Source organism: Haematobia irritans, chromosome 5, assembly GCF_050003625.1.
Source record: "Haematobia irritans isolate KBUSLIRL chromosome 5, ASM5000362v1, whole genome shotgun sequence".
In the NCBI taxonomy this organism is placed as follows: domain Eukaryota; kingdom Metazoa; phylum Arthropoda; class Insecta; order Diptera; family Muscidae; genus Haematobia; species Haematobia irritans.
Window position 1 is genome coordinate 118,029,272 of NC_134401.1, and position 24,115 is coordinate 118,053,386.

General features: G+C 32.9%; 2 protein-coding genes and 2 long non-coding RNA genes across 6 annotated transcripts in view; 2 read left to right on the plus strand and 2 right to left on the minus strand.

Annotated features, from left to right (window-relative positions):
- Positions 1–18,003, minus strand: part of tud (tudor domain containing protein) — a 52,307-nt gene extending 34,304 nt beyond the window's left edge. Inside the window, exons 1-2 of one of the 2 annotated variants that reach the window (XM_075310751.1) lie at positions 16,566–18,003; positions 1,641–2,227 (exon numbers count right to left, since the gene is read on the minus strand). In XM_075310751.1, coding sequence (XP_075166866.1) covers positions 1,641–1,871 — 231 coding nt within the window. In that variant the 5' untranslated portion in view covers positions 1,872–2,227; positions 16,566–18,003. Of the gene's footprint in view, positions 1–1,640; positions 2,228–2,352; positions 2,490–16,565 lie in introns of those variants that run through there. The other variant, XM_075310752.1, reaches the window with a different exon arrangement.
- Positions 10,819–12,081, plus strand: LOC142238988 (uncharacterized). Of its 2 annotated transcripts, XR_012722886.1 has the most exons (4): positions 10,819–10,896; positions 10,961–11,066; positions 11,132–11,652; positions 11,718–12,081. It is a non-coding gene; the product is annotated as an uncharacterized LOC142238988 (long non-coding RNA). The 2 variants fall into 2 exon arrangements; XR_012722885.1 differs by having other exon boundaries at positions 11,132–12,081.
- Positions 18,004–18,329: 326 nt separating the features above from the next.
- On the minus strand, positions 18,330–20,721 carry LOC142238616 (uncharacterized). The gene is made up of 4 exons (XR_012722774.1): positions 20,600–20,721; positions 20,321–20,486; positions 20,163–20,268; positions 18,330–20,098 (listed from the first exon to the last, which is right to left on the minus strand). It is a non-coding gene; the product is annotated as an uncharacterized LOC142238616 (long non-coding RNA).
- A 236-nt stretch (positions 20,722–20,957) lies between these two features.
- Positions 20,958–22,073, plus strand: Ubc10 (ubiquitin conjugating enzyme 10). The gene has a single exon (XM_075310306.1). The coding sequence runs from the start codon at positions 21,086–21,088 to the stop codon at positions 21,548–21,550; it is 465 nt and encodes a 154-aa protein (XP_075166421.1). The 5' UTR covers positions 20,958–21,085; the 3' UTR covers positions 21,551–22,073.
- The last annotated feature ends 2,042 nt before the right edge of the window (positions 22,074–24,115 follow it).

The following is a 24,115-nucleotide window of genomic DNA, read 5'->3' on the forward strand; positions in this document are numbered from 1 at the left end:
TGAATTTAACATGGGCTTGTCATAAGACGGAAGTCCTCCATTTCAACAGCCGATGCACTGAATTTGCATCACTTCTTTAGGTGTGATCCGAATTCAATGCTTTGGATGTAAATTAAAAAATTCTGTGATATTTTGTCAAATAAATAATTTTTATAACTTTTAATGGATTCTAATGCTTGTCGGAAACGTTAGACTTCAAATATTTTCAAAAATTCACAATTTTTTCAGATTGGATTTAGCATTTTTTCAACAAAATTTAAATTATTTGTATCATTTTATGAATTCTTACTCTATTTTTAACATATTTGAAACAAAAAAAAATTTAAATTACCCATTAAAAGTATGAAAAAACCAAGTTATAAAAAATTGAATCAAAATAACTTCCTGGGTAGTTAAAATAAAGAACATCATTGGGAGTGCATCTTCTGGAAGTGCTTTTAAAGTTGAGCTTTTGGAAGAACTTCCAAATTTTTTTGGTGGGTAGCTGATGGAAAATTTAGGCAAGTTGACAAATAGCTCCATGCTACGGTTTAACCCTTTGACTACCCAGCAGAAAGTGTCGCCAAAAAAGTATTGAAAATGTTCTTTTTGGATCCGGATGTGGTGGAAAATTGACCTCAAATATTTTCAAAAATTCACAATTTTTTCAGATTGGATTTAGCATTTATTCGACAAAATTTAAATGATTTGCATCATTTTATGAATTCTTACTCTATTTTTAACATATTTGAAACAAAAAAGTTAAAATTACCCATTAAAAGTATGAAAAAAACCAAGTTATATAAAATTGAATTAAAAGAACTTCATGGGTAGTTAAAATAAAGAACATAATTGGGAGTGCATCTTCTGAAAGTGCTTTTAAAGTTGTGCCTTTGGAAGTACTTTCAAATTTTTTTGCTGGGTACCTATGTCCATTTAAGAGAACTTTCGAAAACGACACCAAACTTAGTTTTGATTTATTTCTCGTTGTTATTTTAAAGTAGAGGGTCTTTAATCTAAACGACCTATAAATATTTCCTATAGTGCTCACTAAACTGAAATGCATTTTTATAAACTTCTTTAACAATAAACGAAAAATACGAATTTTGAGACTATTTTTCCACTGTAAGACTATGGTAAAGGGACATTCATGGAAGTGTTAAACCAATATTTTTACGGATTTCTTTTATTTTTTCTCAACCTTTGATAGATATAATAGCGGAAATAGCGCCTATTTTCGTAAGGTCGTTTGGTCATAATTCAAGAATTAAGTTCTCAGAACAAACTCATATAGCGCTTGAACTAATTCAGGTAGGTTTTCAAAGTTATAATTTCTTCTACATGTTGTTATTACTAGATAAAAAAAGAAGACAAATTTAAGTTTTTAATATTAGGTAGTGAAAGGATCGTGTTCGTTATCTAAAGTAGCACTAACGGAGCCTCATGAAAATGGGGGTTAGACTTTCCAATCCGTTGTTATATCATAGATGGTGCAGTTCTCTCTTATCTATGAGTGTTACCCGATTCTATTGTACATTACAAAACAATTTGGATACAAAAATATTCATCCTGTTCTATACTGCAGTTGTCTTATGATTATGACCTTATATTCTCATATCAAAAACCGATCAGAAAAAAATATTACGAATTGATCTACATACCTGGTTACGCACTACAGTCATGGCATCGGGGTTAAGGTGACCGTTGATCTTCAAATACGGTCCCAAAGAGTCGACGTGTGTAATATAGAGACGTTGTTTGCGCTCATTGCTGCTACTTGCCGTCATCGAAGACGATGCTGATGATGACGTTGATGCAGAGACTGGAGGTTGTACCGCCGCCGTGCCAGCCGACGATGGTGCTGTTGCAGTTAATCCCTGGGTGGTGCTCATTGTAGAAGGGGGATATGAAGTTGCGGTCGTCTTGCGATCTCAAAACGAACTGTTCTTTTGGTGAAGTTATTTCTGGCTTCGATGCAAGAATATGAAAATTATTTTCTTTTTAGTTTTTTTTTTTCTCAACAGTATAATATGCTTCACGTTTCACGTTATCCAGCAAGCATTCTTTATACATATAAGAGAACAAGGAAATGTGATGCCTTCGTTTTTAATGGAAAGCAAGAAACTCGGTGAGCTGAGCTGTTATTGCTTTTCTCAAGTGCGTCGTTTTGAGATGATCGTCCCCCAGTTTGTAGTCGTTGATTTTCTGCTAAGTTTGAGTTTTTTATGCTTCGTTCGCTTCTTTTTCTCTGCAAAAACAACAAAAACAAATAACACAATGAATTCAAATTGTTATAGCAATGGAAGAAACCGCAAATGTTTAAACATACTTTATGTTTACGTCTACTAATAAAACCAAATAAATTAAACAAACCGTTTGAATTGAAAGAATGTAGTTCTTTGGACTTCTCTAAATACTTTTCTAATATTTGCTTAAAACTCCTTTGGCATGCCACTATTGACAAAATTTTACCCGAAACTAAAAAATTTAAAAAGTACCGTTTGATTTCGAACATCTATATCGAAATTGAAACGATGACGGATGAATAACAGGAAATTAAGAATTGTGACATTTTAATATAGAGCAGCAAAATTATGTCCAGGTAGTGTAAATGGCTCATCAGATTCGAAAAAGAGTGCATAATGTGAACGTAATATAAAATCTAAATTGTAGCCCATTCACATTAGGCTCGAAATCTGATTTGAAATTCCCTTTTTATCAAGCAAATTAAATTTGAAATCTAGTTAAAGCGGATTTTGAAGTGTAATCTGAATGTTTTCTGGTATTTGAAATCTTTTTGTGTTAAAAACGGCAATTTTAATATCTCGATAATTTATATTTTGTGCATAGTGCGACAGAATCCCTTATAACCAAAAAAAATTAAAAGAAATATCGCAACGTAAGTGGCACTACAACAAACGCCAACTATGATGGAGAAATGTACCAAAAAGTACGAAATGTACATGAAAATATTTTGCATCACTACTGTTACAAGAGCCACTTTGATATTTTATGAAATACCAAGAGCAACACTACCAGCATTTCAAAGTTTGATTTCATCCAATCGCTACCACAGACTCGTAAGTGGCACTACAACAAACGTCAACTGTTATCCGCTTTACATATTATCAGTTATTCCGACGGAATGTCGGTGTTTGTAAAGAATCTTACAGTGTGTCGGATCTATAGGACTTGTCGGCGATGACTAAATAATCGGTAAATGTGTTATCGATCCCATAAACATGCAGCAGTATCGATTATGCCTTTGGACTTAACTTATAATGTGTACAATATATGGAATATGTTCGACACGAGCACTGTCGTCCAGAATAACTGATAGTCCGTAAAGCGCATAATGGGGAAATGTAACACAAGTATTTTGCCATCACTATTGTTACAAGAACCATTTTAAGATTTTGTAAAACACCAAGCGCATATAGCTTCTTATTGTAAAAAAAATAATAAATAAAAAATAAATTATTTCCCTGCCAACATTTTTTGAATTTGGGGGCGCTTCAGAGAATCCCCACTACGTCGAAAACAGTCGTATACGAGATCCAAAACTCCTCGGAAAAGCGCCGTCACTATTGAGAAGTTGTACCACGCTAAGTTACTTCAAAAAAGTATCGCATGAGTGCAATTACTAGGAGCCCTTCTGGATACATTTAGAAGGACGCCAATAAGAGCCCCTTCAAACAATCAGAGCAAGTGCATTTTAGATAGTTGTAAAAGAATCATTGTGGTCAAGTAAAACACGATTGTGTAGATGTTTATTAATTTTATGAAACATTTATAAATTCTCATAAATATAACATTTATACGGCTATCATATCACATTTAACACATTTTTATGCATAAATAAGAGATTGATGTTGAGTTACAAGTTGTAAGTTAAATGTTGTAGCGTCTATCAGCCAGTACTTTTATTCCCAATGGAGGCAGCGTGTCTGGAAAAATATTTGAAAACTATCAATTTATTCCATTTGGAAAGTCAAAAATTGTTCACCAATTTACTTTTCACAATTTTAAGCGTAATAACTATGTTTTCAGCACTTTATTTTCGTTTTCATTGAAATAAATTATAATAAGCCAGTTGCGCTTGGTGTTTTACAAAATATAAAATTGCTCTTGTAACAATAGTGATGGCAAAATACTTTCATGCGAATAGTGATGGCAAAATACTATCACAGTTGGCGATTGTTGCAGTGTCACTTACGAGTCTGTGGTAGCGATGAGGATGAAATGGAACATTGAAATGCTGGCAGGGTTGAATAAAAACCACAACTAATTAGTTACGTTTAAAATTGTAAAACCAGATAACCGGCTATTCGATGTAAAGGTACTAAATAACCGATTGTATTGTGTAGCTAACACTTCTACCTATTCGTCAAAGTCAAGCAGCTATCTCTAGAATAACCGGAGATATTAGTCATTATATATTCATATCCGGCTTAAAAAATTATAAATTAAAAAAAATAGCGCGAATTTTTTGGAAAAAAATCTCCTACGGCGTTACGGAGTAAGATACTCCTACAATTAGAAATATTGACCTGATACTACCCACGTCCGGTTTAAAAAGAAAAATTTTAAATGTTGTAATTTTATACTTTAATTTTATTTCACATTTAAAAACAAAAAAAATATTTTTTGAAGCGCATTGTTGCATTTATAGACACAGCCGATGTTATAACAGCATTTTTCAAATTTCGTGTACTTCCCCATTTTTGCTTAGTGATGTGGCTTTAGGAACAATCAGTTCATTCAAACCCGCATTCCATAACCGGTTTAAACCATATCTTTTTCATTCAACATTTCAACTTCAACTTTCAAACAAAATTGAATATCCCTGCCAACATTTTTTGAATTTGGGGGCGCTTCTGAGAATCCCCACTACGTCGAAAACAATCATATACGACATCAAAAACTCGTCGGAAAAGCGCCGTCACTATTGAGAAGTTGTACCACGCCAAGTTACTATGAAAAAGTTTCTCATCAGTGCAATTATTAGGTGCCTATTTAGATCAATTTCGAAGGACGCCAATAAGAAACCCTGCAAACTATCAGAAAAAGTGCATTTTAAGGTAATTGTAGAAGAATCATTGTGGTCAAGTAAAACACGATCGTGTAGATGTTTATTGATTTGATTAAACATTTATAATTTCTTATAAATATAACATTTTTCGGTTTATCTCATCACATTTAACATAATTTTTTGCATTAATAAAAGAATGATGTTGAGTTTTAAGTAGCAAGTTACATATTGCAGCGTCTATCAGCCAGTTTGTTTATTTTCGATGGAGACAGCGTGCCTGGAAAAATATTTGAAAAACGATCACTTTATTCTATTTGGAAAGTCGAAAATTGTTCACCATATACCTTTAACAATTTTAAGCGTAATATCTATGTTTTCAGAACTTTATTTTCGTTTTTATTTAAATAAAATATAACAAGCTGGTTGCGCTTGGCGTTTCACAAAAAAAATGGCTCTTCTAACAGTAGTGATGGTAAAATACTTTCATGTACATTTTGTACTTTTTGATATGCTTCCCACATCATAGGTCGCGATGGTTGTGGTGACATTTACGACTCTGTGGTAGCGATGAGGATGAAATGGAACTTTGAAATGCTGGCAGGGATAATGCGTTTTGTAAAATTCTTTTTTTTCACGGCTAAAATTAAATTCATCATCAAATATCTCCGCTTCTAACAGAGATATCAGCCTGAACTTGACTTTCACGGATATGTAGAAGTTTTAGCTTTCCCTCTTTCCAGCTTCAATTGCTTTGCTTAGTCGACAACCCTGCCAATATTTTTTGAATTTGACGGCGCTTCTGAGAACCCCCACCACGTCGAAAAGAATCGTATACGACATCCAAAACTCGTCACTATTGAGAAATTGTACCACGCCAAGTTACTGAAAAAGAGTACCGAATGAGTGCAATTATGAAGTGCCTTTTTTAATAAATTGAGAACGACGCCAATAAGAGCCCCTTCGCACTATCAGAAAAAGTGAATTTTAAGGTAGTTGTAAAAGAATCATTGAGGTGAAGTAAACACGATTGTGTAGAAGTTTATTAATTTAATTAAATATTTATAAATTTTTATGAATATAACATTTATACGACTATAACATCACATTTAACATATTTTTTTTGCATTACTAAAAGAAAGATGTTGGGTTACAAGTTGCAGCGTCTATCAGCCAGTGCGTTTATTCTCGATGGAGGCAGCGTGTCTGGAAAAATATTTGAAGAACTGTCACTTTATTCCATTTGGAAAGTCAAAATTTGTTCACCAATATACCTTTCACAATTTTAGGCGAAATAACTATGTTTTCAGCACTTCATTATCGTTTTTATTTGAATAAATTATAAGAAGCTAGTTGCGCTTGGTGTTTCACAAAAAATAAAATTGCTCTTGCAACAATAGTAATGGCAAAATACTTTCATATACATTTCATACTTTTTCATACGCTTCCCCCATCACAGTTGGCAATTGTTGCAGTGTCACTTATGAGTCTGTGGCAGGGATGGGAAAATGCAGTACTATAGTACTTTTTTCAAACCTTTTTCACCCCGGTCAGTACACTAGTACCCCCGCGAATGATTTAGTACCTTTTGTGTAGACATTTTTGAGTCGATATCAGATTTATGGTACAATAGCTTTGACAAAATATTTTAATATTTTGAGAAAGTCTTTATCAACCTTATTTGCTAATAGTCTTTTACAAATGTGGCATGTGGGAAGAAAATCTAGATTTTGTAAAAGACATAGTCAAAAACAGGATTTTATTGAACTTCAAGAAAGTTTTAGTCGAAAAAAGAATGCGATTCTATATTATCGATTTTTTATTTCGGTAGAAAATGTTGTCAAAATTTTATTTCTATATAGAATTTTTGCAAAATTTTATTTTCATAGAAAAGTTTGTCAAAATTTTATTTCAATTGAAAATTTTGTAAAAATTTTATTTCTATAGGAAAATTTTGCAAAATTTTATTTCAGTAGAAAAAATTTTGCAAAATTTTTTCTATAGAATTTTTTTGCAAAATTTTTTCTATAGAATTTTTTTGCAAAATTTTATTTCTATAGAAAATTTTTGCAAAATTTTATTTATATAGAAAATTTTGTCAAAATTTTATTTTCTTTAAAATTCAGTCTCTTGACAATAATCTTCCAGTGAATTTTTTGTTGAAATTTAGTAAAAAGTACCTTTCCGCTCAAAAAATACCTTTTTTGTACTTTCTTAAAAATTGTATTTTCCATCCCTGGTCTGTGGTAGCGATGAGGATGAAATTGAACTTTGAAATGCTTGCGTTCCTTAAATCTCTTTCATGAGGGAGTACCTCCTTTTGATGTCGTTACCTTAAGGCCGGTGCTCTGTTCGGTTTTCGCATTGAGACTCCATACAAAACCAAAAAAATGCGAAAAACTAGCGAATTTTTTTCCATTTGTAGTGCTTTGTTTTTTTCGATTTGAAAATCTGACGTTTACAGCATGGCGCCATTTGCAATGTGAATAAAGAAATAATTTATTAAAACTATTTGTGTGAGTTTAAAACGCAAAAACGTATCACATTTTTGTTCCGAAAATATACAAAGGATCAAAGGAGTAGCAGATCAATTGCCAAAGGAAAAATAATATGTTAATTTTGTAAGAGCAAGCAGCAACCACCAACCACATTACCTAAATAAACACCGCTTTCTATGTGCGAAATAATGATTTCTATAAATTTTTTCGCCATAATGAACATAGTACCGGCCTTTAGGGAAGGTTCGACTTGTCAAATTATCGCAACCTGTCGATTCGTTTACTGGTCTACTAATTTGGCCTAACTCTTCGTCATTGCCCAAATTTATAACTTCAGCCGATACCCGTCGACAAGGCCCTGAAGTTAGCAACCCCGTGGATGACTTTGAATTTCGCTGGATGGTGACTTAATTTACCACCACACTTGAAAGTCGTAATAAGTACTTATTACGATGAAATAATCCGCAATTAAAAAAAGTCCGTTCAGTTCGAAGATTGAATGACGAATCCCATAGACAATAATAAAGAATTACTCCCCGTGATCTGTTTTCGAATCTCAAAACCCAAAAATTTCAATTTTTGTATTATCTTCGATTCAATTATTTGCCTAGAAGAACATTTGCTTTTCCTATTTGGAAAATAAAAACCAGAACACTTGTCAAGAAGATGACTTAAAGATGTAAATATCAATTAGTGTAGAATAACCATTGATGTAAAATTTCCACACAAATAAAAAACTCTTGATATTTGAATATTGACCTCAATATACATGTGTACAAGTACATATGTCTTTATATCGATGAAAACAAATGTATGCGTGCATATAAAGTTCTTTGTATCAAAACCAGCAAATACAGAATTCGTCATCGTGTAATCTCTATAACATGTTTACAAACATTACAAAGCTATCGTAAACAGCTGATCAAAGCATCGAGATATGCATACAAACAAATGATCTTGACACGAAGAGAAGAAGTAGAGAGTAATTGGAAAACACGCCCGAATGACCGACCTACTCTTTTTTATATTACTTAATTCATTCACATATTTGTGAAGAGTTGCGTTTATAAACCATGCTCCCCGCATAGTTTTTGTGTCTGTGTTTGTTTTCCCTACCCATAGATACTCTCGCGCTCGACGTTTCCCTTGAATGTCATATAAAAACATGTGTATGGGTTTCCACATTTTTTTAAATATAACAAATAATAAATTGGTGATTTTGCTTATTTACTATGGCGAGTAAAAATTACTTTTTGTGTAAAGGTCAGTATTATATTAGCTTTTTGCGTTCATATTTTTGAGGTTACTTTATAAAAAAAGTTCAATATAAAGCATATAAATTAACTCAATTGATGTGCAGTTTCTTGTTCCTCTAGATTTCAGCAAAACTTTACAGGAATATGTTTGTTTTCATTTATAATTTTGATTATTTCCGGAAAAGTAATCGTGAAAAAAAGCGATTTTCAGCTCGAAAACCGAACATGGTACCCATCTTATGCGCTAGACTATAAGTTCATCCGAACGGAGTGTCTGTGTTTGTAAAGAACCTTACAGTGTGTCTAATTGCTAGGAATTGTCGGTGTTAACTAAATAATCGAAAAGTGCGTTATCGATCACATTAGCAATAAACTTATAATCTGTACGGCTCAGTTCTGTCTATAAATATATGATTTATATATTTTTAAGAAACTTTCATCGAAAAGGGGGCTAATCACGGCATTCGATATCGAGAACTTTTAATCGAAATCTAAATTTTTCGGATCACGGTATTCGATATCGAGTTTTTTTTTTGATCGACAATTTTTTCGATTGGTAAATTGCAAATTCCGTGACAACATAACGATTCTGGACCACCTTGTAAGAATAGTGAATGATGAAGGATTCCACAGGCAAAAAGTTTTAAGACGGCAGACAATTGTAAAGCGATATAATTGACGTTGACGTGCCACCAAAAATTATTTTCCATTTGAACGCTTCCTTCGTCAGCCGAAATCGTCCATTGAGCCTCCAAAGGTGACTTTTTAACAAGTCCACACCATTCCAAACCCATGTACTTACACCAATAACAATGCGCACTTTTATTCCTTATTTGTCGCCGAATTATTTTATATTTATCTCATCCTCCAATTAGGAAGGAATTCGGAGGAATGTAAAAAGAGATATGGGTCCATAATATATAATGCAATACAATTTACTTTTTACTTTGAAATCTTCATTCTATTTTGTGCCGCTAACTTAATTTTATCATTTCATTTTGTTCTGCTTCGTTTTTTGCTGTTGGCAATGCTAGAGAAATTGCATCAAATTTCGATCGAATGCCGTGATCCAAACTTTTAATCGTATCGACAATTTTTTCGATACGATTATGAATTCGATATCGAATGCCGTTATTAACCCCCAGATCATATAGTGCGGCGTATATCTGGGATATGTCTCGAAAAGCTAGGGTTCGGTAAAAAAGAGTTATACGAAACCGGCGAAAAGGAGTTTGTATGTGAATGCGTGAAAGACAATAATACATACATTTCTGGGCAATATCTGAATGGTATTATTTTAGCCAGAAAACTGAATTAGAGCCTGGGAAGGTAAACATGCTAGCGAAAAAGGGATATTAATCCAAATATAACGCTATGTATACACGAGAAACTAATTAGATCATAGTGGATGGGAAGTGGAACAGAAGAATTTTGATACACGAAGAAAATTAAGTTTTTCAATTAAATAATAACGAAACACAAATAACGAAAAACAACAAAAAAATTACAAACATGTGTGGAAAAAGCACCGTCAATGCAACATTTGGTGTGACGCTTGTCAGACGCATTCAGAAGGTTTCAGCTTTCTCGAAGCGCATTTGAACAAAAATTCGTTCAAAACCCACCTTAATTAAGTGTACAACTGCAAACAGTGTGTTTATTTTCATTGTAGATGTAATGTTTTCACATATTTTGCCATGTTCCTATATATGGAACGAGATCTTTCTTTCGCAATTCAAAGGAAAGGAAATTGACTTGGGTTCCTCTATGTCGAAAGGCAAGCCACTTCATATCCCAATAAACACAGAATGAGCGTTTTTCAAATGGAACAACTTTTCAGTTTGAGGGTAAATATAATTTTCAACATAAATTCAACTTGACTTGAAATAGCTCATCTGCAATACATCTTCAAATTGTTTGCGAATTACTTCCAATTTGCCAAAATGTTGACGAAATCTTTGAAAAGGTGTTGAATATGAATTGAGAAAACTTTGACAAAACACTACCCTAAAATGCAACGAAAAAACCATGTGGTTTTCAATACTTATTTGTGCAACGAAGTTCGTGGTCAATTGCAAGAAATAAAAAAAATTGGAAAATTTTAGACAAATAACCAAATAGTATATAAAAATAGGTAAGTGAAAATAAAAAATGAAATAAAACTTTAAGGAAGTCACTAAATGTATATCTCTTTGCAGAAAACTAAAATTATGGATTCTACGTTCTTGAAAACATTAAAAAGCTGAACAATGAAAAAAAGGTGGACAATTAACTGGAACTGCTTCAAATAGTTTATAATAATTGGTACGTCAATACGAAAAACTAAATCAACACTTTAAAGAAGTCACTAAATTTAAATCTCTTTGCAGAAAACTAAAATCCTTGGATGCTACATTCTTGCAAACAATAAGAAGCTGACCAATGAAAATTGAGTGGCTTATCGACAAGAAAAAGTTTCCAGAAACATTACAAGTGCAACCAATTAAAATTGTTAAAAACAACAAATTGTTGAAATCAACAACTTCTGGATGAAAATGTGCATCACATCGTCAGTTTAATTCATATGCTATTATCAGTTTAAAATGGATAGTTTGTGAATTCCTTCTGCTGAAAATCAATTCTCACACGCGGTCCAGTACGTTCCTAATTTCAAATTGCTCGCATGTTAATAAAACGAAGGAACCAAAAGGAAGGAAACCGAATTATCAATGCAAAAGTGTTTACTATATTTAAGATATTTAAAGTTTTGTTGTTTGTTTTTTTTTTGTTCTTATTTGTTGACGAAAAAACCACATGGTTTTCAACACTACTTTGGACAACAAAGTTCGTGGAAGAAATAAAAAAATATGGAAATTTTTTAATAATCAATTGAAATTGCTTATAATAATTGGTAAGTAAAATTAAAACACGAAATGAAAACTTTAAGGAAGTCACTAAAATCAAATCTCTTTGCAGACAACTAAAATATTTGGATGCTGATTCTTGGACACATTAAGAGACTGGCCGATGAAAAATGATAGTGGCTTATCGAGAAGAAAAAGTTTCCATAAATCAAAGTGCAACCAAAAAAACTTGGTATTTATTCTTTTCCATATCAACAACTACTGGATGATAATTCGCATCACATCGATAGTTTAATTTACATCGCATCATCGGTTTAATTTGTTATTTTGTGAATTGAAATTGCTGGAAATTTATTCCAATTATCTAGTCATCAAGTTCCTGAAAATTGCCAGTATTTTAATAACAACAATTTTGTAAAACCAACGTTCTTGAGGAAAACACGAAGTACGTGGTCAGTTGGAAGAAATACAAATTGGTAAGTCAAAATAAAAAGTGAAATGAAAACATAATGGAAATCACAAAACTCGATTGTTTTGCAGAAAACTAAAATTATTGGATGGTATATTCTTGGAAGATGTTGGCCGATGAAAAACCGATGAAGGGAACAACAAAGAAAAGTTTTCAGAAAACTTACAAGGTGCAACCAATTAAAACAAAGTGCAACAATTCCTATATCAAGAACTTCTGGATGAAAATGTGCATTACATCAATTTACATCCCGTCATCAGTTTGATATTTTGTGATTTCCTCTTGCTGGAATCTATTCTAACACACAAGCCAGCAAGTTCCTCGATAGTAATTATTTCAAATTGCCAGGATATTAATTAATAGTTATTTGACACCAACATTATGGAGGAAATGGAATTATACATGTAAAAATGTTTAAGATATTTAAAGTTGTATTCATAGTTTTATTTATTAACACGTTTAATAAGATAATTACATTTTTTTTGGTATTATATTATTATTTTTATATATTATTAATGTTATTTTTAAGATTATTATATTTGTTAACGAAAAAAATAATAAAATTTACAAAATCTCTAGAAATTTAGTATTGACTTTCAGTTAGAACTAGGATTGACTTTCATACAAATTGTGGTTTGAAAGTATTCGCAACAATGCTATTTTTTTATTTTTATCACATTGAAAACTGTTTGAGAAATTATTGAGTAGCGATGCATTTCAATTTGAGGATTACAATTGAGAAATTATTGCTATTGTGTTGAATTTTACTGTTGAGGGTAATGTCTGTTTTTTGTTGAGAACGCGATTTTCTCAACAATTTCTCAACTTGAATGTTACCCTAATCCTTTGAAAAAATGTTTGAAAAATTATTGAATTTTAGTATTTTTCAAACGTTTGTGTTTATTGGGATATTGTTGATGAGTAGGAAATGATCATTGGAATAAATTTTCAGAAAAATTTGAAAATACACATTTTTGAAAATCAACGTATTCCCATAAAAACGAACGATCCAAAATAGAAAACCCCAAATTGATTCGAATTGGAGTGACTGGTTTTTTGTTCGATTTACATAAACAGGGTATTTATGTTGACGAAAAACCAATGGAACCCAATTGTTTTATCCAATTTATAGCCCATTCACATTATTCGCCGTCCACACAATAAGTTTATCCGGAAGACAGTGTTCGTGTCGAACATATCCCAGATATTGGCCACACCATAAGTTATGTCCGAAGACATAATCGATACTGCTGTATGTTTATGGGATCGATAACACATTTACTGATTATTTAGTCATCGCCGACAATTCGTATCGATTGGCCACACTGTAAAATTCTTTACAAACACTGACATTCCGTCCGGAAAAACTTATAACCTGGACGACGCATTACGCTCGAAATCTAATAAAAGTAGATTTGAAATCCCTTTTTTTTTTTGAGGCAAATGAAATGTGTATGAGGTTTTAGTTTAAAAGTCGGTATTAATTGTAATTATTAATTAAATTTAAAACTATCGTATACGACATCCTAATCTCGTCGGAAAAGCGCAATAGTGAAGTTGTACCACGCCAAGATACTACAATAAAGTATCGCATGAGTGCAATTATTAGGAGACTTTTTGGATTTATTTAGCACGAAGCCAATAAGAGCCCCCACGAACAGTCATACCAAGTGCATTTTATGATAGTACAACTATCAATGTGGTCAACTAAAACAGGATTATTTAGAGCTTTATTATTTTTTTATTAATGTAAAAATTCTTCCATGTATAACATTTATACGTCTAAAATCACATTGCACATAATGTTTTGTATTAATAAAGGGATGTGTTGCGTTAAAAGATGCAATTCTGCTGATGTACCATCGCCAGCCAGTGTGTTTATCCTTCATCAATGCAGCGTGCCTGAAAAAAAAATCACTTTATTCCATTTGGAATGTCGAAAATTTTTCACTAATATACCTTTCACAATTTTAAGCGTATTAACTATGTCGGCACTTATTCTTTTGTTTTTATTCAAGTAATTTACAAGGAACTAGTGATGGCACTAGCGAAACAATAATTGAGGGGAACTTTTTTCGCACCAACAAACAGAGTACCGGCCTTAATGTGTTATCGAACATAATTTCCCTACCAGCATTTCAAAGTTCCATTTCATCCCCTTCGCTATCACAGTCTCGTAAGCGACACTGCAACAATCACCAACTGTGATAGTATTTTGCCATCACTATTCGCATGAAAGTATTTTGCCTTCACTATTAGGGCTGTTTTCTTTTAGCACTGGATACCCTAAGCCTTGAAGGACTAAAAGAAAACAGCCCTGCCAACATTTTTTGAATTTGGGGGCGCTCCTGAGAATCCCCACTACGTCGAAAACAGTCGTATACGATAACCAAAACTCCTCGGAAAAGCGCCGTCACTATTGAGAAGTTGTACCACGCCAAGTTACTACAAAAAAGTATCGCATGAGTGCAATTATTAGGAGCCCTTCTGGATACATTTAGAAGGACGCCATAAGAGCCCCTTCAAACAATCAGACAAAGTGCATTTTAAGATAGTTGTAAAAGAATCATTGTGGTCAAGTAAAACACGATTTTTAGATGTTTATTAATTTTATGAAACATTTATAAATTCTCATAAATATAACATTTATACGACTATCACATCACATTTTTATGCATTAATAAGAGATTGATGTAGCGTTACAAGTTGTAAGTTAAATGTTGTAGCGTTTATCAGCCAGTACTTTTATTCCCAATGGAGGCAGCGTGTCTGGAAAAATATTTGAAAAACTATCACTTTATTCCATTTGGAAAGTCAAAAATTGTTCACCAATTTACTTTTCACAATTTTAAGCGTAATAACTATGTTTTCAGCACTTTATTTTCGTTTTCATTGAAATAAATTATAATAAGTCAGTTGCGCTTGGTGTTTCACAAAATATAAAATGGCTCTTGTAACAATAGTGATGGCAAAATACTTTCATGCGAATAGTGATGGCAAAGTACTATCACAGTTGGCGATTGTTGCAGTGTCACTTACGAGTCTGTGGTAGCGATGAGGATGAAATGGAACATTGAAATGCTGGCAGGGAGAGTACTCGTTTATCCAGGACATCTCCAAAAATATGCAACACTGTCATCAGCTGTTCAAAAACAATCACAGAAAAGAAGTGAAATCTTGCATTTTTAATTTATGAAATGCTCAAATTAGTAATAAATATTTACTGATGCGATTATTTATGACACTATACCACTTTGAATTTCATGTTTTTCGATAAATTAGTCACAATAAAGTGCTATTGTGAATCGATGAAGCGTCACTTTATCAAAACACAATCTGGCAAGATCGGCGCGACTTGCACTGATGAGATGTTCTGGATAGAACACCAGTGCAACGATGTTCTGGATAGCCCTATTGTTACAAGAGCCCTATTGTTACAAGAGCCATTTTATATTTTGTGAAACACCAAGCACAACTAGCTTCTTTTAATTTATTTAAATAAAGATGATAATGAAGTGCTGAAAACATAGTTATTTCGCTTAAAATTGTGAAAGGAATATTGATGAACAATTGTTGACTTTCCAAATGGAATAAAGTGATAGTTTTTCAAATATTTTTCCAGACACGCCGCCTCCATTGGGAATAAAATCACTGGCTGATAGAAGCTACAACATGTAACTTGCAACTTGTAACTCAACATCAATCTTTTATTAATGCATACAAATATGTTAAATGTGATAGTCGTATAAATGTTATATTTAAGAGAATTTATAAATGTTTAATAAAAATAATAAACATCAAAACAATCGTGTTTAACTTGACAACAATGATTCTTTTACAACTATCTTAAAATGCACTTTGTCTGATTGTTTGAAGGGGCTCTTATTGGCGTCCTTCTAAATGTATCCAGAAGGGCACCTAATAATTGCACTCATGCGATACTTTTTTGTAGTAATTTGGCGTGGTACAATTTCTCAATATTGACGGCGCTTTTCCGAGGAGTTTTAGATATCGTATACGACTGTTTTCGATGTAGTGGAGATTCTCAGAAGCGCCCCCAAATTCAAAAAATGTTGGCAGGGATGTTATGAAAATACTGACTGATCGATTTACGTCAGCTTTTCAACTCGAAAAAAAAACAAAGTATCACATGGAAAAAATTTCGCTAGTTTTTCGCATTTTTTGGTTTTGTATGGAGTTTCAACGCGAAAACCGAACAGAGTACCGGCCTTTATAAAAAAATCTTCCAATGTTTACTGTTTTGTTTGCAATCAAATCAAACTGTTACATCCGCAAATGGACGATATTTCAATTTTTTGCAAATGTGAACACTTGAAATATTGGTTCAAAACATCGAAATTTCGTCCCTAGTGTGAACGTTATATAAAATTTCATCAAGCCTTTTATTGTGACCAATAATTTGCACATGTTTTTAATTTGAGTTATTGGCAACCCTATGACAATGCAAGTGTCATATGTTTGTTTACTTACCGTAAGCCTAAGCGAAGATAGAAATTCTGAATATAAAGCAGATAATTGTTATCAATGTAGTAATGATATACTATGATTGGGTGGATGCTGAATCGTTGTTTATTTTTTGTGTATATGAGACACCTTATCGAAACTGCAACAACGAAGGGATTGTTGACTTTAAGACACGGATGTGGGTAGCTTTTGTAAGCTCGCCCACAGATGAATATTACAAATACAAAAGTACGTAAGTATTCCTCCAGTTGAGTTTTTTCCAGATACTTTACTAAGTGCAATCGTACACTCAGATTGCTACAGATCTTTTCACCAAAAATATGCACTGATTTTATCGTATATTTTGATTAAGATATGTAGTTAGATCTTTGATCTCTATATTATATCTTTTGTTCACTTCTTTTTTCTAATAGATTTCACAATTTTCGAACAATTATATGCATAATTTTTTTTAGGATTATTATTAAAAATATTTTTATTTTATTTTCTTTTGTTTTTTTTCGTTTAACTCGCTTTTTTGTTATTGTTTATCAATTGATTTCACACGCACACACTCTCGCATAGTTTGTTTCTTTGCTTGTTTGGTCAATTTGGTCATTTATGTGTGGGTTTTGTTATGATGAATATTTTGGAAGTATCTGCCTCCTCTCGCACAGCTGTAGATTTTTTGTTTTGTGGTTTGGATTTCTCTCTCTTGTTTTTGCCTTATTACTTTTTCTTATATTTTTCTTCTTATTTAGCTGTGCTAATTATTCATCATTTCTCGCGTTTCGTTTTGCTGGTGTGTGTGAGTGAGTCGAAGATGAAAAATGTCGTCGTGGATTAAATATTTCACTAAAATTAATTCAGTTTTTTTGTTGTTGTTCTTGTTTAATAATTCAGTCTTTTAAGTTACAGTTATAACAAACAAAAATAAAAAAGCAATCGCACAAATATCACGTTTCGTCTTTCACGAAAGTATTTTTTAGATTTTCTTTGATTTTTTCTACATCAGCCAAAGAAAAAAAGTGAAACGTACGTTTAAGAGACCCCGACCCGTACAATTAGAGCGCCTCTACAACAAAACTCTTCATCACTGCACATATACACTGATCATATATCGTTACGTGCAAATGGTACGTTTTCTTTTTCGATACCGCAAGGCGTAGATAAATGGTTGCTCCCACTTTCACGTGGAGTTAATAAGAAAAAAATTCTCGTAGTTTTTGTAGTTTCATTAATGCGTTATTGTGTTTTCTTCACAACACTTCTTGGTGCTCTTCGTTTGTTGTCTTTCTTAAATAACACACGTTTATGCGAGATATAAAATGCAAAGTCTTATTAGATTTTTGGTTAGAAAAATGAACGAACTAAAAAAAGAAATGTAAAAAACTCCGTTTTTTGTTTTTTAAAGCGCAAACTATTAACACACGTCTCCCCTTCTCATAGAAAAATTGAAAGACGACTGACTTTCAATATTGAGAACTACTATCTGGTTGGTCATGAATTGTTACGGATGATGGGCGAATTACACTAACACATATAAGCGAAAATGCCACATAGATACAAATTTTCACAAATACCTTAGCCCAAATGCCACATAGATACTCATATTTACAACTACATATTCTTTCTGTATGTCATTTTAATGTATAGTTAGTCGAACGGAAATCATGTCAAGTAAATGCATAACGGGGATAACGTAATGTAATTTTTGATATATATAAAACCGATATACGTCAAGTCAGAATAGTTTCAATTTTCTTTTAGGGGCGATTTAAAAACTACTGCTCATATTCATTTCATTTATTAAACAATTTAGTAGTAGCTTAATTCCCTTATTTACTATTGTCCAAAAATATTGTTTCTGAGTGTGAAGGGAGCAGATTCTAGAAAAGTTGAGTAAGAGAAATAGGTAATCGCTTCCCTGTCTCATAGAAATAAATAAATAGAGCAAAAAAAATTACTGACAACATTTCAGACAGATAGGGCTTAGATTTTGGAAGCAGAATGGTCTCCGGATTTATTATGGCCATCCAAAAATGGCTATCACTGAGGATAAAGTGACAAAACTCCACGATTTCAAATTGGCGGAACTTATGTATGCGATGGGGAATAGTCTAAAGCAACTTTTTTTAAAGTAAATATTCTTTAAAATGGATTAAAACGGCCAAACTTGAAATTAGTAGACTGAATAAATAAATGCCCACCTTATTAGATCATTTTAAAAGCAAAACAACGAAATCAAACCTCGGATCGTAAAGACTTCCCCTTTCACAGTATTACCTGTTCTCAGATCTTAAAATAATGTTAATTGCAAAGAAATTTCCGAATGCAGAAAAACAGAAAACAAACTTCATAACAGGTTGGCTGATAAGTCCCCGGTCTAACAAAGAAAAACACATAGTTCCTTTCAAGAGCGATACAACAATAATAACGACCTTCCAAAGTTTTTGATACAATTTTGGTAGTACTCCTTCGGTTTTGCCTCAAAATAGTCCTCAGTTTCGGCGATCAGTTCATTCATTGCAGCCAAATTTTTTCCCTGCGAGCATCCTTTTGAGTTCTGAGAACAAGAAAAAGTCGCTGGGGCCAGATCTGGAGAATACGGTGGTTGGGGAAGCAATTCGAAGCCCAATTCATGAATTTTTGCCATCGTTCTCAATGGCTTGTGGCACGGTGCGTTGTCTTGGTGGAACAACACTTTTTTCTGCTTCATATGGGGCCGTTTTGCCGCGATTTCGACCTTCAAATGCTCCAATAACGCCGTATAATAGTCACTGTTGATGGTTTTTCCCTTCTCAAGATAATCGATAAAAATTATTCCATGCGCATCCCAAAAACAGAAGCCATTACTTTGCCAGCGGACTTTTGAGTCTTTCCACGCTTCGGAGACGGTTCACCGGTCGCTGTCCACTCAGCCGACTGTCGATTGGACTCCGGATTGTAGTGATGGAGCCATGTTTCATTCATTGTCACATATCGACGGAAAAACTTGGGTGTATTACGAGTTAACAGCTGCAAATACCGCTCAGAATCATCAACATGTTGTTGTTTTTGGTCAAATGTGAGCTCGCGCGGCACCCATTTTGCACAGAGCTTCCGCATATCCAAATATTGATGAATGATATGACCAACATGTTCTTTCGATATCTTTAAGGCCTCTGCTATCTCGATCAACTTCATTTTACGGTCATTCAAAATCATTTTGGGGATTTTTTTGATGTTTTCGTCGGTAACCACCTCTTTCGGGCGTCCACTTAACATGCGGGCAATTTGAAATTAGGAACGTACTGGACCGCGTGTTAGAATTGATTTCCAGCAGAAGGAATTCACAAAATATCCATTTTAAACTGATAATAGCATATGAATTAAACTGGCGATGTGATGCACATTTTCATCCAGAAGTTGTTGATTTCAACAATTTGTTGTTTTTAACAATTTTAATTTGTTGCACTTGTAATGTTTCTGGAAACTTTTTCTTGTCGATAAGCCACTCATTTTTCATTGGTCAGCTTCTTATTGTTAGCAAGAATGTAGCATCCAAAGATTTTAGTTTTCTGCAAAGAGATTTAAATTTAGTGACTTCTCTAAAGTGTTGATTTAATTTTTATATTGACGTACCAATTATTATAAACTATTTGTAGCAGTTCCAGTTAATTGTCCACCATTTTTTCATCGGCAAGATTTTTAATGTTTTCAAGAACGTAGAATCCATAATTTTAGTTTCCTGCAAAGAGATATACATTTAGAGACTTCCTTAAAGTTTTATTTTCACTTACCTATTTTTATAAACTATTTGGTTATTTGTCTAAAATTTTCCATTTTTTTATTTCTTGCAATTGACCACGAACTTCGTTGCACAAATAAGTTTTGAACACCACATGGTTTTTTCGTTGCATTTTAGGTTAGTGTTTGGCCAAAGTTTACTCATATTATCTTCAACGCCTTTTCAAAGATTTCGTCAACATTTTGGCAAATTGGAAGTAATTCGCAAACAATTTGAAGATGTATTGAAGATGAGCTATTCAAGATGAATTTATGTTGAAAATTATATTTACCCTCAAACTGAAAAGTTGTTGCATTTGAAAAACGCTCATCCTGTGTTTATTGGAAAAAATATCTGAAAAACAATCACTTTATTCCATTTGGAAAGTCAAATTGCGTTGGGAAGCTATGTTTTATACTACAGAACCATTTATTATAATATAGCATTTCTGATGAAAACTTTTAATAATAACGTTGACAACACTGTTAAAGTCGAATGGTTGCAAAAAATCGGCACATGGAAAATTGTTATGAAAAGGAATGATATACAAAAAGAGAATCAAAAGAAGGGAAAAACTAGTGTTGCCATTACAGTCGATGAAATTTTGACGTTTTTGGGAGATTTTGTGCGAAAATTGTGCGGAATTCCACAAACCAAAATTGCTGGCAACAGTGAGTGTAACACATATTTCTCGAATATTTTTTATAGTTGAAATCCGAAAACAACAAAAACTATTGGCAAATTGAATTGCAAAATTTTTCTGCTGTGAATTAATAACATGACAGCACCACGTCGTTTACGCAAGGAACTAACAGATTTGCAGCAATGTCAATTGAAATCCTTTCGTGAAATTAACACCGACGATGATAACCTCTTGCGTTGGACGGGTCTCATTGTTCCCGACAACCCACCCTATAACAAGGGAGCTTTTCGCATCGAAATCAACTTTCCGGCCGAGTATCCCTTCAAGCCGCCAAAGATCAATTTCAAAACAAAAATCTATCACCCCAACATAGATGAAAAGGGCCAAGTATGCCTGCCCATCATCAGCACGGAAAATTGGAAACCTGCCACACGTACAGATCAAGTTATACAGGCTTTAATAGCTCTCATTAATGATCCGGAGCCGGAACATCCTCTACGTTCCGATTTGGCCGAAGAATTTCTGAGGGATCGAAAGAAATTCATGAAAAATGCTGAAGACTTTACACGGAAGAACAGTGAGAAGAGACCAGCTGATTAATGTTGAACCAGAAACTTGAAGTGACAAAGAAATGAAACAAACAAATAAAAAAATTAATTACTTAGAAAAAAGACTTCATAAGAAAATGCAAGTAACAAAACCACACAAGAAAAACAAAACATTTGCAAATAAAATGTAAGCTAGCTTTGTCCTTGGATGTGAGTGTATGTCTCACCAACCCTCTTCAGTCAGTCCAATTATTATTATTTGTTTTAGAAATCAATACTGATTAAGAGAATGCTAAGAAACAAAATCATCGTCATCATTTACTTAGTCCCCCCTCCTTCTCATGGAATACAACTACCAAGCCTCGTATGGTTTCTTTTGCAAAATTTTTCCTAAACTTAGAAATTATATATACCCCTCCATTCTTTGTATGATTATTTTATAATTGTATCGTAAAGTTTAACAAAATTCAATACAATTCAGTAAAAAAGAAGAAAAACCAAATTGTATTACAAAATACAGTTCACAAAAGTAATGAAACAAACTACAAATAATAAACAATTTTAATAAAAACTAATCTTGTGATCTCTGTATTATGCCATAAAAAACAAACGAAAATTTCTTTGAGGTTATTTATGTCGGGATTTTGTGGGTGCCAAGAATGAATGATGGACGGGTCCGGGAAGTACTTTTCGCAGTGAAGGTGAATGACTTCAGGTACGAGTGATTCTATTATCTGAACTCATCATAAGAACAGACCAAAAAGACACAGGCATACATAAACATACATTGATGATGACTAAGCCATTTTCATACAATTATTTGCGTATGAATTATAAAAGAGCTGCATAAAATTGTCTCGCAAGATGGTGAGCAATATACATGAGCGTATTGATAGACGTCATCCTCTTTTGAAATTTCATTTGTGAAAAACCATTTGGAGATGTCAAGGTGATTATATTTTCTTTTTGCACCGTGACAAACTTATTACAACAGTTGTTTTATTTTCAAGGTCATTTCAATCAAACTTGTCCCCTGTGTATGGGAAAACCCACAATCAACAAAAGCACAAAATGGACATCCTCCTCCTTGCTGATCTTAACGGTTATTTTATTTCCTAGAAATTTGAGAATATAGGCCACCAAATCCTCATCAACACTGCCCACTCCACTGCAATTTGTTATAAGGTCCGCGGTAAAGTGAAGGTTCCCATGTCGTTTTGCCGGCAGCAGTTGGGGTGCTGACACAGAAACTTTGTTGACTACCTATAAGGCAATTGGCCGGTCAGTGGTACACAAGTGTGGACACCTCAGACAAATGGCACGCAGTGATATAACATACAAACCAGCCAGTATGTTGCCCTTGCAACAGGATGTCTCCGCACTACACACCTAGATCATTTTTGTATATGGAGACCGAAGGAGGATCGCAATGCGAAGATACAACTATGTAATATGTTATCAAAGCTGTATCTCTTCGGTTGTTATCGTAGTAATTATGCAAAGTGCCATCCTACGGTTGATCTCTATTATCTAGAGCGTGAGATCCAGCGCTACAAACAGAGCAATAGATTAGTTACCATACCAGGCAAGTCTGAACAGGATTCATAAGGTTACTGTAGCTGAAGCGGTGATATGCTACAAGGTTAATCTTGTTCTCGGTGCCACCGTCCATAGCACCGGAGAGAAGACACTTTCCACGGCAGTTTTGGCCCAATTAAAATGAGGCAAATTTCGACAAAATTTCTTATAGTAAATAAATATTGATAAAATATTGAAAAAAAAAATCATATAGAAAAAAATTTTAGCAAAATTTTCTATAAAAATGAAATTTTGACAAATAATCCTATAGAAATTAAATTTTAAAAACATTTCTTTTAGAACCGAAATTTTAGCCAAATTTCCAATAGAACTGAAATTTTGACAAAATTTCCTAAAGAAATGAAATTTTGACAAAATTTCTTATAGCAATGAAATTCGACAAAATTTCCTTTAGAAATTAAATGTTGACAGAATTTCCTATAGAAATTAAATTTCGACATTTCCTATAGAAATGAAATTTTGACAAAATTTCCTATAAAAACGAAATTTTGACAAAATTTCCTATAGATATGAAATTTTGAAAAATTTCCTAAAGAAATGAAATTTTGACAAAATTTCTTATCGAAATGAAAGTTTGATAAAAAATCCCATAAAAACTAAGTGTTGACAAAATTCCCTATAGAAATTAAATGTTGACAAAATTTCCTATAGAAATTAAATTTCGACAAAATTTCCTATAGAAATTAAATTACGATAAAATTTCCTATAGAAATGAAATTTTGACAAAATTTCGTATTGAAATGAAATTTTGACAAAATTTCCCACAGAAATGAAATTTTGACAAAATTTCCTATAGATATGAAATTTTGACAAAATTTCCTATAGAAATTAAATTTTGACAAAATTTCCTATAGAAATGAAATTTTGACAAAATTTTCTATAGAAATGAAATTTTGACCAAATTTTCTATAGAAATGAAATTTTTACAACATTTCCTACAGAAATGAAATTTTGATAAAATTTCCTGAAGAAATGAAATTTTGACAAAATTTCCTAAAGAAATGAAATTTTGACAAGA